The 13,200-nt window shown below is 32.6% G+C and overlaps 1 protein-coding gene across 3 annotated transcripts in view; it reads right to left on the reverse strand.

Annotated features, from left to right (window-relative positions):
- Positions 1 to 2,817: 2,817 nt before the first annotated feature.
- The window catches only part of LOC132726802 (tectonic-3-like), a 36,527-nt gene continuing 26,144 nt past the window's right edge, over positions 2,818 to 13,200 (reverse strand). For 2 of the 3 annotated variants that reach the window (XM_060712171.1, XM_060712169.1), the window contains exons 11-14: positions 12,159 to 12,296; positions 5,874 to 6,093; positions 5,382 to 5,525; positions 2,818 to 4,487 (exon numbers count right to left, since the gene is read on the reverse strand). In XM_060712171.1, the coding sequence (XP_060568154.1) occupies positions 4,221 to 4,487; positions 5,382 to 5,525; positions 5,874 to 6,093; positions 12,159 to 12,296 (769 nt within the window). In that variant the 3' untranslated portion in view covers positions 2,818 to 4,220. The remainder of the gene's footprint in view (positions 4,488 to 5,381; positions 5,526 to 5,873; positions 6,094 to 12,158; positions 12,297 to 13,200) is intronic. The other variant, XM_060712170.1, reaches the window with a different exon arrangement.

Genomic DNA, 13,200 nt, shown 5'->3' on the forward strand with positions numbered 1-13,200 from the left:
CTTTGATTTCAGCTGACCTAGATTTTGACAAAGTGTCTTACTGTGTTGTCCTTTGATGTAGTCATGAAATTTAGGCTGTGTGAAATATGACCTTCACCACCAAATTCACTAGACTCGCGTGCATTGATATATTCCTACTCTGATCTTTTATTGAGTTAACAACAGATTTAACCACTTATCTGATAATAAGAATTAGATTATTTATAAGGTCAGGGATCTATGCATTATGACAATCTTCAAAATTGTATAGAAACAAAAAAAATCTGTTCCTACACCACTATTTAGTATTGTATTAATGCGGTGGCATAGCATTTTTCTCAAATGCAATCTTGTTTAAGTAATGTATTCTTTTTATTGATTTTTTTTAGACTAATGGTATATGATGAATATTGAAGATAATTGTCATCATAAAATGATGAAATTTTAGGATGTCTTGCAGTAATTAGTTTCAAGATAAGTAGTTTGTTTTAAGCTTACCAGAACAAAGTGTTCATTGGTGAGACTTTGTGATCACAATTTGTCTGGCATCCATTCTGTATTCTCAGTGTGTCATTCATCAACTTCTGCTCTGAAACCACTGAGTTAAGTTTCTTGAAATCTCTGGGATGTTCCTAGCATAAAGCTGTATTAAAATAGATCAATAGTTCTGCTTTATTAGTCCCCTACCGGTTTAATTATGGATTTTCTTCAAATAAACATTCATCATCAAGTAGTTGGAATTCAATACAACTTCATACAATGGTCAAGGGTAGTGAGATGAAGTGCAGTGCACAAGAACCATAACTCTATTTGGACAAATTACAGTTATTGCCCTTTGTTACTTTTTTTGTCCAGTGCATAACTTGAAAACTAGTAGTTGGAATTCAATACAACTTCATACAATGGTCAAGTGCAATGAGAGGAAGTGCAGTGCACAATTAACATAACTCCACAGGGCTCGACATTAACGGTTGTCCGACTGCCCGGGACAACTAAAAGTTTGGTCCGGGCAAGTTATTTTGAAAAGCACTTGTCCGACAGGGCAAGTGAAAATAAAAAGCATCATTGACAAAATGCATGTACAAAATGAATAGAAATAAAATATTTTCATATATAAACACCTTTAAAACAAAAATACACCATGAATCATTATCAATAATGTGAATATACTACGGTCATGTACATTTGTTGATATAGGAAACGGAAGCAAAAATATGAGCATGCGCCGCGGTAAGGTAATTCCCCGTTCTAATAATAGACTATATCTAATTTTGTACAAGGTAATTCCCGGGTCATGCTGTTGTTTAAATTTTGATGTTTGCATGTAAAGATATCATTGAAAATATGTAAATAATCATATTGATCTTTAAATATAATTGTTAAATAAAGTTTTTGCATTTAAAATGATTTATTGTTTAATCTAATATAACAACATTATGGACTTAGTCAACGAAGACTCGTTTACGGCTGTTGACTTGATGATTGAACGGGGAATTACCTTACCGCGGCGCATGCTCATATTTTTGCTTCCGTTTCCTATATCAACAAATGTACATGATCGTAGTATATTCACATTGAATAAACAGATGAACCGATGTTTTAGAAAAACTACTAAATACAAAAAATATTTGTGTCTAACTAACAATCAATTTCATAAACAATATATCCAGTTTATTGCCTTATGTTAACATTACCTAATACAAGAAGTATTAATGTATGAGCTTGTTTGTTTTTCTGGTTTATACATTTTTACCATTTTTAGGTCAGGACAAGTAAGTCTTAGGTCAGGGCAAGCAGTTTCAAAAACTACTTGCCCGACAGGACAACCTGATTCAAAAGTTAATGTCTAGGCCTGCTCCATCTTCAGTATTTGTAGAGTTATTGGCCTCAATGCAACTTCTTACAATGGTCAAGCGCAATGAGAGGAAGTGCAGTGCTCAAGAAGTGCAACTCTTTCTGGACTTATTACAGAGTAATTCAATAAAACTTCATCAATGGTCAACCACATTAAAAGGAAATGCAACATACAAGAAGCACAACTATCTTTAATTGCCCCCAACCATAACTCTATTTCAATTCTTTTGCAAGGTATTCTGTTACTAGTAACTTCCTCATTTCCGAAGCAGTCTTGTGGGGGTATTAATCACATTTAGTGATAGTTCTAGTTTCCTTAACAACCAGAGACTTCCATAGCAAACTTTTATATAGCAAACAGTAACTTTCACAGCAACAAATGGATATTCTATTTCCATAGCAAACATTGACTTCCAAAGAAACCATTGATTTTGTTTAGCAACCAGTGGCTCCTATAGTAACTTCTGATTTCCTTTAACAGTAGCACCCATTTACATGCACATTATTTCAGATTCAAATATGAACTTTGCGATATCAGTTTAAGATTTAGACTTTGTATATGCTTCATTTGTAGCTTACAATAACACTTGTTCCTAGTCATTAGGAGTATTTATAATCAGGTGAGCAATATTAGGACCATCATGGCCCTCTTGTTTTCTTAAAAATACGAACATGTTCTATAAATTTGAATAAAGTTAGAAAGAAGAGATGTTTTATCATGACATATATTTTTGTCTGCAGTCATTGTCACATTGTGAAAATACATTTTTTAATTTCAAAGTATATTGTCTTGTTCATTTTAAGCTCAACTATATGCATTGCTGTCCTGCTCACCCTGGGTCCACGTCCAGATTTCTGATTCAAGTTTTTTGTGGTTAGATATAGTTAAAATAAGTTTTATAACTTGAGAAGCAATATTTCCAGAATTATCTCCTCCACTTTTTTTGTTCTTTTTAAAGGAGACCGTACCATATTAAATGAGAAAAATAAGTAAAACCAGCTTCTTGTTAAAGTTATTTACTTCTATGTACATTTTATAAATACATTTAACAGAATCAGCCGTAGTATTAAATAGTTAAGTCCCAATTTTAAGCACACATATATAAATAAAAAAAAAATCAATTCATCATTTTCACATTTTTTAAGGAAATGAATCTAAGTGACAGAAAGGGAATTGTGCCAGTCATATATAATATACTGACAAATTCTTGTCTTCAAGACCAATTTTCTCTTTATTTCATGATTTATGTTATCTATTACATTTTCTGTTACCCGCACTAACATTTTTCTGTTATCCGCAACTTTTTCTTTTATTCACAACTAACATTTTTCTGTTATCCACAACTTACATTTTCTATTATTCATGGCTGATGAACGTTTTCTGTTATCCACAACTTACATTTTCTATTATTCACTAGGAATGTTAAGTGACAAAAAATAAATACAAACTAAATAAATGATGAATGTAGAAATTTTCAAGTATAAGGACGGAATTAGATATCTTTACATGAACTCTTATTTCATTTGCAATACTCAAATATTAATTTATATCAAATAATCACTGCTGATTAGTTAGTTATATCCGAATTGGAAAAACTGAAATCATAAAAAAATCACAATGTTATAATTATAAAATGGATCTTGCATAAATTGTCATTTCATAGAGACTTAAATTAAACAAGTTTAGAAAACTGCCTTAATGCAAGTCTGTATCACACTTCATTACATTTCTTGGACAAGGAATTTCAGCTTTTTGAAATATCATAGATTATAAGAATAAAAAATGGCAAAATCACCATTTCATGTTCATGTTTAAAATGTTATGTCATGTTGAAAAAAATGTCTTTAAATATCTTTATTCAAAAACTAATCTTAAAGTGATACTACTTGTAAACAATATGGAAAAAACTGAATAAAAAATGTAAAATATTATACGATAGCATCTTTAAATAATCTTCCACTTTGATTTGGAATGGCCCGTAGAATTAATCATGTTAGTTTTTATACAACAACATTTGTGAGTTTGTTTTTGGTTTCTTTGCCAATTCACATCAGTCCTTTCAACCATTAGTATTTTTCTAACCAGATTTAATAACAAGACTAATGATTACTTACAGGCTATACTTAAGCATTAATGTTTTACAAGTATTATCACTTTAAAAATTAACAAGATTGTTGACAAATAAATATAAATCCACTTAAGTTTCACAATATCTACATAAAATAAAATGTGAAACATCTGTTTCTGTAGATTACTATTCTAATACCTTTAAATACAAATGTTACTGGATATCCAGCTCAAAAACAATCTACAATGCAATAAACTACATAAAAAGGTTCACTCTTAATATATTATCACAATTTGTCTAGAGATTCATTATTAACTATCACAATATAAACTGTCTAATATTTAAAAGACCAATCACTACAGCTATAAATGTAACTGGCACAACTTTTGGAACAATGTCTCTGGCACTGTTTGTGTAGTAGAGAAACGGATAGAAGAAATCGTTGGGAATGCGAGCAATAAAGATGGGTGCTTCCCCGGCAAATTTAGAGGCTGGTTGTGATACATCAACAAATGAAACAGTCTGGCTTACTTCAAATGGCTGTGTAAGTGTTTGTGTTTGTGGCTGGCAGAAGGCTCCTTCACACTGTAAGAAAAGAAATTCAGAATTCTAAAATGCCTAGTCTCTTTCACATAACATTTAATTTTTTAATGAATTAAAATAATTTTCATGACTTCAATTTCATGCCATCAAACTAATTGTACAACTACCACAGTTGACACCTGACCAGGATTAAAATATTATAAAACTAATCATACACAAATCAATCATATGATAAATTTTCAGATTTCAAGTTTAATGACATCAAAGGTTCCCCTTCAATAATACATGTAATCATTGAGAAATAGGAGGTGATTGTTTAAGACATCCTAGGAAACCCACGATGCCTGGGAAATGACCAATTCTGACCGCAGCACTAACATTTGAACGGTCCTCCACACAATGTTTCATGCCAAATATCTAACCTCTAGCCTTTTTGGTTAAAGTTGATTTTAAAGACTTCACTATAAATATATAAAGAAAACCCATGACCCTCCAAGGGCAGAGCAAATTTTGACCCCAAGCCTAAAATTTGAACAATTTTGGTAGAGGTCCATAAGAAAATGCCTTGTACTCTAGAATATTTAAAGATTCTTCTTATAATTCCTTTTGGTTGCCATGGCAACCAGATTTAGCGGAAACTCGGCAGAGCCTCATTACCGCTGTAAACAGTTACCCTCGAGCTAGATATTCCGGTCTGTACCGGCATCCGGTGTAAGATTCTTATAATAACAGACACAGAAATACACACACACACTCACTATATCCCACTCAATCACATGGGTGGCATAAAAATGTGCCAACAGATTGGCAAAAAAATAACAAAACAGATGAACAAACAAACATCTGATTTGCAAATCCACAATTGTCAACTACAAGAACAATTTTTAGCAAATAAGCTTTTATAAAAAGAATCTTGGGTGTAAATAATTTGCTTACCCTAAATTTAACATTTTGTAATGAATCGTACAATAGGGCCACACCAATGATCTTGGCCTGAGGGTTAGCTAGAGCCCCTACATTGGCATACAACACTTGTATATGTAAACCCATGCTTAAACTGCAAGTGTCTGTCCCTACTATCTGTAAAAGAAACAACAAATATTTAAAAAACTATGTAAACATTTCAAAATTTTATGTTTTTGAAGCTTCTTTAATGACATATACAGTCGGACAATCATGTGTTACTCACCATCCTGTAAAAACCATATACATACCTATCATTTGGAATCATACCCTCAACTGTAAGTGGCAAGTTATAAGTATGCTGTATGAACCACTCTGCCAAAAAAGGACCACTTAGTTTGATTCATGAATTATATATAAAACAGACTATACTTGCTTGTTTTACAAGCAACTTTTTTAAACTCCAAAATATCAACAACATGTTTTCTTGCTTTCTTAAAGATGATGCACAAAAGAGTTTCATACCTTTGCACTTGAAGGTAAGGGACGATTGCTGGAAATGACCTTGACCCAATCTCCAACCTTTAGTCTGTCAGTGTTGCCAAATGTGGCGACATAACGATTGTTTTCAACCCATGCTGTCTGGTCTTGGTTCAGGCTAGGTACATTTGGACCTTCCAACGTTCTCACTATTGTCTCCTGTATTGTCTGGCATTGCGCAGTACTAATGGTACTTAGATTCAATCTAAAATGTATTTTAATTTGCTAACATTAAACAGCATACAGTAAACTCCACTTATAACAATATCATTTATAACAATATACCATTTATGTCAATGCTGTTTCCGTGATACAAACTTGTTTTCTTGGTTGCCACTTGGTTATGACGATATTAATTTGGCAGTCACCTTAATATTGTTTTAAGCAGAGTTTACTGTAGAGAATAGTCTGGTTATAATGCACAAACGTTCAAATTCATGAGTCTGTATACTGGTGCCATAGGCTTATAATTATTGCAGCCAGTGTTAAGTTTGTGGAATAATCTAAATATTAACTTGTATCACAACAAGTTTTACATTTCTCTCTCACTTTTCTATCTGAGAGATATTTGAGTAAACTTACTGCATTTCAATGAGTAAACATACAGGGTTTTTTTATCATTTAAGAAAAAATGGCATAACAGGAAGAAAATCTTTTACATCAGCAACTATATGATAAAATTGGTACATGGATTAAACATACAGTTGACTCTCGGTAACTCAAAATCCAAGGGACTAGGTATTTTACTTCGAGAGAAACGGAATTCGAGTAACGTGGAACTACCGCCATTACATTGACTTCGTACATGTATATACATGTACCTGATTGAATGTGCAAAGAAGTAGGTTTCTTATTGTTGTTAGCGGCAATGCTGCAATATTTAACCATTGAAATGACGGTAAATCACTTTCAACTACAAATTATAAATGAACAAAAATATATCATTCAAAATTTAATACCTGTATATTAATAGTGAAACATAAACACACAATTATATTTGATTTAATTGATCATCGGACGAAAACAAAATCAACATTTTTAAAGAAATGAATTAAATTTTAATTTAGTTATCTAACTGTTAAAACCAATTAAGTCGTGAAACGGATTAAAGACACTTTTACGACGTGTTAATAATACATGATGACCGGCAATTAAAAATTACTATGAAACGTGTAAATCACGAGTGACAACATCTCACCTTGATGTCGCCGACTTTTGATCAGTCGGCTGTTTTCACACTTCGACTAATTGAGATGAAAATATGTTGGACTTTAATTGACGGGACCAAATTTTCTTTTCGACTAAACAGGAGTCTCGGTAAGTCAAAATTTGACCTAAGCGGAGTTAAAATACAAAGATAAAGAAGGAAATTTGACGGGACTTTAGAAATTATTCGACTAAGGCGGAATTTTGAGTTAAGCGATTTTGACTTATTGAGAGTCAACTGTATTTTGCACAAAGAATAAAGTAACTGACACTAGTGAGGTTTTGCTTGCAACAGTTTTGAGTTATCTGCTCTTGCAAATGACATAGCAGAGCAAACAAAACATAGTTTCTGTACTGTAGGAAACATCTTAAAATTTGTTGTAATTTTGCACCTCCACTGATTCATGTTTAAGGAAATTTAGAAATATTCAAAATACTAAAAATTCTTAAAGTTAATAGCTGACTACAGCTAGTCTATAACACTTTATATTGTAAGGGACTGTGAATGTTTATCAACTTAATTACTTTTAGGACCTTGTAATGAATATATCAGTTGAAAACAGATAATGTTTATGACAATATGAACATCAAACTAGCATAATTTATTGACAAATGAGGTAATACTTTTCAGTCAATGCTTAAAACTTACCTGCCAGGATTTCTGAACTTTACCTGTCAGGATTCCTGAACTTGCCTCAGCCATTCATATTTGCTGATTTTATTTGTTTAGATAATTTTCTGGTAAAGGAAGGAATTAAGACCATGATATAGGACATTCTGAGGCTCTAGGACTATATAAGACACTTTAAGGAGGTTTATACTTCAAGAAATGATTTATTTACTTACTTTGTTTATCCTGGCATCAAAATGGCCGATAAGAGTTGTCTACCTTGATTCAAAACTTTAAATGCATGTATTTTCATAAACATATACAAATACTTACCATTTTACATGCAAGAACATAGAATGTAATCCTTATTTACCTAAGACCTAAGTTACTTTCCAAATAATTAGCTGGCATTGCTGTATTTCATAATAATGTTGATGACCGGTATGACCTCTAAGTTTGTCAGGAGGGAAAATTCAAATTCCTGACACTTGGAATCTTTTTATATCACTAGTTCATTTTTCTGAGCTATAACCATGATTGTTTTTGGTCCAGATCTTAAGTGCATCAAGTTAAGCATGTAATTCAAGTGTTTACTGCATATTTTGTTATTTGTTAACTTTGTTAATTTACATTTTCTAAATTATTCCTGTCAATATGGCTGCCATTTTAAGAAATTCCTGTCTTTCCTGCCAGACTGCCAGGGCAAATGTAATGTTATGATTGGTCAATTGTGACAGTCCTGGCTATTTCAGAGTCTATATAAGTAGCCATGACAGGCTGTGTTCAGTTTGCATTTTGGCTTTAAATCCTGACAGTCGCGAAAACTAGTGACAAGAGCATTTTGTATATTTTCATGGAAACTTCTATTGTTGATCTAGCAAATTTAGTGCTCTTCAGAGTTGAATAAAGAAATTGTGAAATTAACTTTTTATCAATAAAAGTTGTTATTTGAACAGTTTTTGACTTAGCTTACAATTGGTGTCAGAAGTGGGATTAAAAGAACTGTTTACATTTTTCCTGGAATTGACCTTGAACTTGAAGACTTTTATAAAATACCAAAAAGGACTTGTAACTACACAAAAGTTAATCACCATTAAAAAAAAAAATAAAAAAGAAAGAATATAATAATAATGTCAGACTCTGGAAGTGAAATTGTTTTTACAAATACAGAAGAAAATAATATTAGGTCTTCCTCATGTGATGAAGAAAATCGAAATATACAATTAACAGGCCAAATGAGTGACTATGACTCAGAAGCAGGGGGTGACAGAAATAATAGTAGAAGCCCATCACAAGCTCAAAGGCAGAGATATCTTGAAATGCCCAATAATAGAAGTTATTCATTCTCTCCTATACATCATAGAAATGAGAACAATTCAATAACTATGAAGCCAGACCTTTACACAGGTGAAAGTGATTGGGAGATATTTGAGACTCAGTTTGAAGTATGTGCAAAGTTAGGGAACTGGAATCAACGCACAAAGGCTCTTGTTTTGGCAGGCTCTCTTAGAGGGAAGGCACTTGAATTTTATAGTCACCTACCCACTGAAATAAAGGAACACTATGATTTACTTATATCAAGGTTTGAACAGAGGTTTGGTGGTGGAAATCAAAGGTCAAAATGGTTGTCACTATTAAAGGCACGGGTTAAAATCCCAGGTAAAAGTGCATCTCAGTTTGCTAATAACATCCAGCAAATAATAATAAAAGCATATCCTAATCTTTACCCTTGCGCCCAGGAGCTAATAACACTTCACACAATTTACAGAGGCTTAGGTAAAGACCTAAAGTACAAATGTATTGTAAAAAACTGCAAATCAGTTGGGCATGCAGTTGGGATAATCGAAACATTTGAGGGTATCTTTGGTTCTGGTCATAAAGAAATAAATCAGTAATGTCCTAAAGTAGAAAACTTTCCCAACTTGGATAAGAAAGCTTAAAACACAAGTGGGAAGTGAAAACATAATTTTATGGACTACTAAAATTGTTAAACTTTATTATTGGTTATATTTGAAGTTAACTGTTGATTTGTTATAAGTTATGACTGTTAAATAAAAGCACCAGAAGCTCCAGACATTAATATTAAAGAATAGTGATTAATTATGTTTTGATACAATGGTTCAATAGGAATAATACAAAGTAGAGCATCAGAAAGACATGAACAGTAATTCATTCAGCTTAAATACAAAAACAATGGTAATTAAAACTAATTATACATAAACTATGGTTCTATGAAATTGAAACAAAGTAAAGTAAAGCAAAGATGGGAGTTAGCTGTAATACATAATTATACAATCATGTACAATGGTTCAATGGGATTGATACTGAAATGACAAGATTAATCAATGTAAAATTTTGGAAGTGAATCACAGAGCTCTGTGTGGTGTTGTTGAAATTCATAGTTGGAAATGGCCTGATCAACCATGTTTCACTATGTGGATTATGGTTATTTGCGAACCTTTTTGCAATTATACATTGCATCGCTTTAACCATTGGAATTCAAAACCATTGACAGGCAATGGTTAGGAGTGAATTCCTGGTAAGTGGTTTCAGTATCTATCTCTTGGGTCTTTTGGAACTTTCCTTGGAAATGATAATTAGTATTATCAGCGGAAATGGTTATCTGAATTTGCTGTAATGCTGTGAACAATACACTTTATCAAACATAATAATAAGGATATCTTTGGAATCAAGTAAAAATTTTAAGAAATTAAAACTAACAATGAGTGAAAGCTTACATGAATTACTAGACATATAGATGTGTGACAGAGACATTGGAGAAATAATACAGATAAATGCATGATAAAAAGATGTTCAGTTACCCACATCTGACAACTACTACTTTCTTTAACTTAACATCCAAACAAAACTGTAAGAATGAAAAGAATTTTTCTACACTTTAAAGCCTGCAAGAATTCATTTAATAAGGAAATGATGCTGACATTGTATCCATGCTATTGACAACAAAGATGTTTCCACTAGTGGTGTCCTAACGTAAAAAAAATTGACAGAGCATCAACCATACAGAAGAAGAAAATAGGAAAAACAGACAGAAAACATTTAAAAAGTATTTTATTTCTTTTAAGAGGGGGAGAGTGTAAGGGACTGTGAATGTTTATCAACTTAATTACTTTTAGGACCTTGTAATGAATATATCAGTTGAAAACAGATAATGTTTATGACAATATGAACATCAAACTAGCATAATTTATTGACAAATGAGGTAATACTTTTCAGTCAATGCTTAAAACTTACCTGCCAGGATTTCTGAACTTTACCTGTCAGGATTCCTGAACTTGCCTCAGCCATTCATATTTGCTGATTTTATTTGTTTAGATAATTTTCTGGTAAAGGAAGGAATTAAGACCATGATATAGGACATTCTGAGGCTCTAGGACTATATAAGACACTTTAAGGAGGTTTATACTTCAAGAAATGATTTATTTACTTACTTTGTTTATCCTGGCATCAAAATGGCCGACAAGAGTTGTCTACCTTGATTCAAAACTTTAAAATGCATTTATTTTCATAAACATATACAAATACTTACCATTTTACATGTAAGAACAAAGAATGTAATCCTTATTTACCTAAGACTTAAGTTATTTCCAAATAATTAGCTGGCATTGCTGTATTTCATAATAATGTTGATGACCGGTATGACCTCTAAGTTTGTCAGGAGGGAAAATTCAAATTCCTGGCACTTGGAATCTTTTTATATCAATAGTTCATTTTTCTAAGCTATAACCATGATTGTTTTTGGTCCAGATCTTAAGTGCATCAAGTTAAGCATGTAATTCAAGTGTTTACTGCATATTTCGTTATTTGTTAACTTTGTTAATTTACATTTTCTAAATTATTCCTGTCAATATGGCTGCCATTTTAAGAAATTCCTGTCTTTCCTGCCAGACTGCCAGGGCAAATGGAATGTTATGATTGGTCAATTGTGACAGTCCTGGCTATTTCAGAGTCTATATAAGTAGCCATGACAGGCTGTGTTCAGTTTGCATTTTGGCTTTAAATCCTGACAGTCGCGAAAACTAGTGACAAGAGCATTTTGTATGTTTTCATGGAAACTTCTATTGTTGATCTAGCAAATTTAGTGCTCTTCAGAGTTGAATAAAGAAATTGTGAAATTAACTTTTTATCAATAAAAGTTGTTATTTGAACAGTTTTTGACTTAGCTTACAATATCCTTTAACCCAAGCTAAATATCATTGATCATAATTAGGGGAAATTTCTAAATCTATACAGACTCAGTAATGTGCCAATTGATCTTGCTCCATACTGGCAGCATGAAGCCAAAATTAAAGCAGGTAAAAAATTACATTTTAGTTTGATATTCTTAGAATTTGTTACTCATCTAGAGGCAAGTGACTTTATAGGCTTAACTTAACCAGTAATTCTTATAAGAAATCAAAAATTTTTAAAATATTTTTATAAAGGACACTGACCCAATTTGACATCCAGTGCGTATATTCTCACCAAACAATACTGGAATTCTAGCACTTGCATCAGCACATACACCACTTGCCGACGGTCTGACCACTGTCAAACCGAGGCTTGCCTCTGTGGCAATGAGAATCTCCTGGGTACAAAATGTTAAGGGAAATACTGCTCTTTCATTATCTTCAATGTTTTCTAAAGACCATACTATTTAAACCTGTGATAGAAGATGACTTTCTTGCATCTCAGACAGGATTATCTACCGTTTACACCGGTGCAAGAAAACTCTGTCTTACACCCCCCATGTAAGACAAGTCGCGTGCATTAAATAACGTCATTGACGCGCGCCATTTATGAATTAATCGCGTTCTTAGGATGACGTCATTTTTCCGTTATGAATGAAGTTGTACGTTCATACGCTACTATAAGAAAAAAGTGCGTAATGAGAATATCAGTTTTCTTAATTTCTGTTCCGAAAATATTTGACATGTAATATGCAAGAAAAAGAATTAAACACCGGCTGTTGGTACAGACATGAATATCTAGCTCTCGGGTAACTGTTCAGCGGAAACTCGGCAGAGCCTCGTTACCGCTGTAAACAGTTACCCTCGAGCTAGATATTCCGGTCTGTACCGGCAGCCGGTGTAAGATTCTTATAATTTTCTCTCCTGCCGTGTACCAACGCTTATATAAAATTTATAACCAATACACATTCAAAAGCATATCTAGAACAAATCTGGTATTTATATGCTAATTAGTGATATCTTTTGTCATCTGTCAAGGATATTTAAGAGAACATTCATTTAAAAACATCTTCACATTGAATAATCCATTATCAATTATATATACTTTTTTCGTTGGTTTTGTTTGGTTAGTGCGTGAAAGGATCCAAAGCCCCTAGTATACTTCACACCCACAACAATGCAGGGAATTTTTGTTTTGTTTGGTTTAACAGTGCACCAACACAATAAATGTCATATGGCGCTGAAACATGAAAGATGATTTTGGCCAACCTTGGGTCTTTCAAAGTTAAAGCAACAGCAGGGGTCA

This window comes from Ruditapes philippinarum, unplaced genomic scaffold (genome assembly GCF_026571515.1).
Source record: "Ruditapes philippinarum isolate M1 unplaced genomic scaffold, ASM2657151v2 ctg1108_1_1_1_1, whole genome shotgun sequence".
In the NCBI taxonomy this organism is placed as follows: domain Eukaryota; kingdom Metazoa; phylum Mollusca; class Bivalvia; order Venerida; family Veneridae; genus Ruditapes; species Ruditapes philippinarum.